The 1,050-nt window shown below is 32.7% G+C and overlaps 1 protein-coding gene across 1 annotated transcript in view; it reads right to left on the reverse strand.

Annotated features, from left to right (window-relative positions):
* LYPLA1 (lysophospholipase I) overlaps positions 1-755 on the reverse strand; it is a 5,953-nt gene extending 5,198 nt beyond the window's left edge. Inside the window, exon 1 of the mRNA XM_009081292.1 lies at positions 714-755. Within this exon, the coding sequence (XP_009079540.1) occupies positions 714-736 (23 nt within the window). The 5' untranslated portion in view covers positions 737-755. The remainder of the gene's footprint in view (positions 1-713) is intronic.
* Positions 756-1,050: the final 295 nt, after the last annotated feature.

Raw genomic sequence — 1,050 nt, forward strand, 5'->3', positions numbered from 1 at the left:
CAATTTATCAATGTACAAATTAAAATATGGTTTGAAGAACAAACACAACTTAATTGAGAAAAAAACAAAAGCCCAAAACCCAACAAAACTAAAGACTGGTTTAAGACCACTGAAATCTAGTTTTCCTGTTCTCTATTCAGAATGGAAGTTCTAAAGAACAGTTTCTACATATCCTACTGACCCACCAAATTTACTCACTAGTAGCAATAACTGTACAAATTAAAATATGGTTTGAAGAACAAACACAACTTAATTGAGAAAAAAACAAAAGCCCAAAACCCAACAAAACTAAAGACTGGTTTAAGACCACTGAAATCTAGTTTTCCTGTTCTCTATTCAGAATGGAAGTTCTAAAGAACAGTTTCTACATATCCTACTGACCCACCAAATTTACTCACTAGTAGCAATAACATTTCCACTCTGAGTCTGTACTACTACTGATTATCAATTCATACACAATGACTATACCTGTAAAATAAAATGGGGTTTGTATTTTAAGACATACAGATTAGTCCTGGGGAATAACCATTAACACAGACACACAAGAGTAATTAGAACGTAATCATAAGAGCCCTTTTATAAGAAGAGGACTAAAGCAAAAAGCTTTTTATATTTGCATGTGAATAAAACTAGACATTAAGGCTGTCCACAATATTTAATTAAGACCTAGATATATTTTGATTAGAATCATCTACAATTGAACAAACACTTACCATGATGGCATAGACATGTTCATATTCAAAGAAACTGGCTTAACTGGCCTGGAAATGAGAAAGAACACCATTGACATCAGACATATATGAAATTGAATAATGCAGATGCAGTTACATCATGAAATTACATATCCCTAATTCTGTCTTACTCTGAAACTGTAATTAACATTAGCTGCTTTGTAGCATCTCTTGAAGAAAACTCTCTTGCAACCTGCCAGCCCAAACACATTTAATATTCAGGACTGAACTACCACTCTCTATGAGGAGCAAGCAAAACATTAATGAGCTGCTTTATGTGTGTGTGACTGCATATATATCATATACATATTTTATATAT

Source organism: Acanthisitta chloris, unplaced genomic scaffold (assembly GCF_000695815.1).
Source record: "Acanthisitta chloris isolate BGI_N310 unplaced genomic scaffold, ASM69581v1 scaffold27108, whole genome shotgun sequence".
NCBI classification, from domain to species: Eukaryota; Metazoa; Chordata; class Aves; order Passeriformes; family Acanthisittidae; genus Acanthisitta; species Acanthisitta chloris.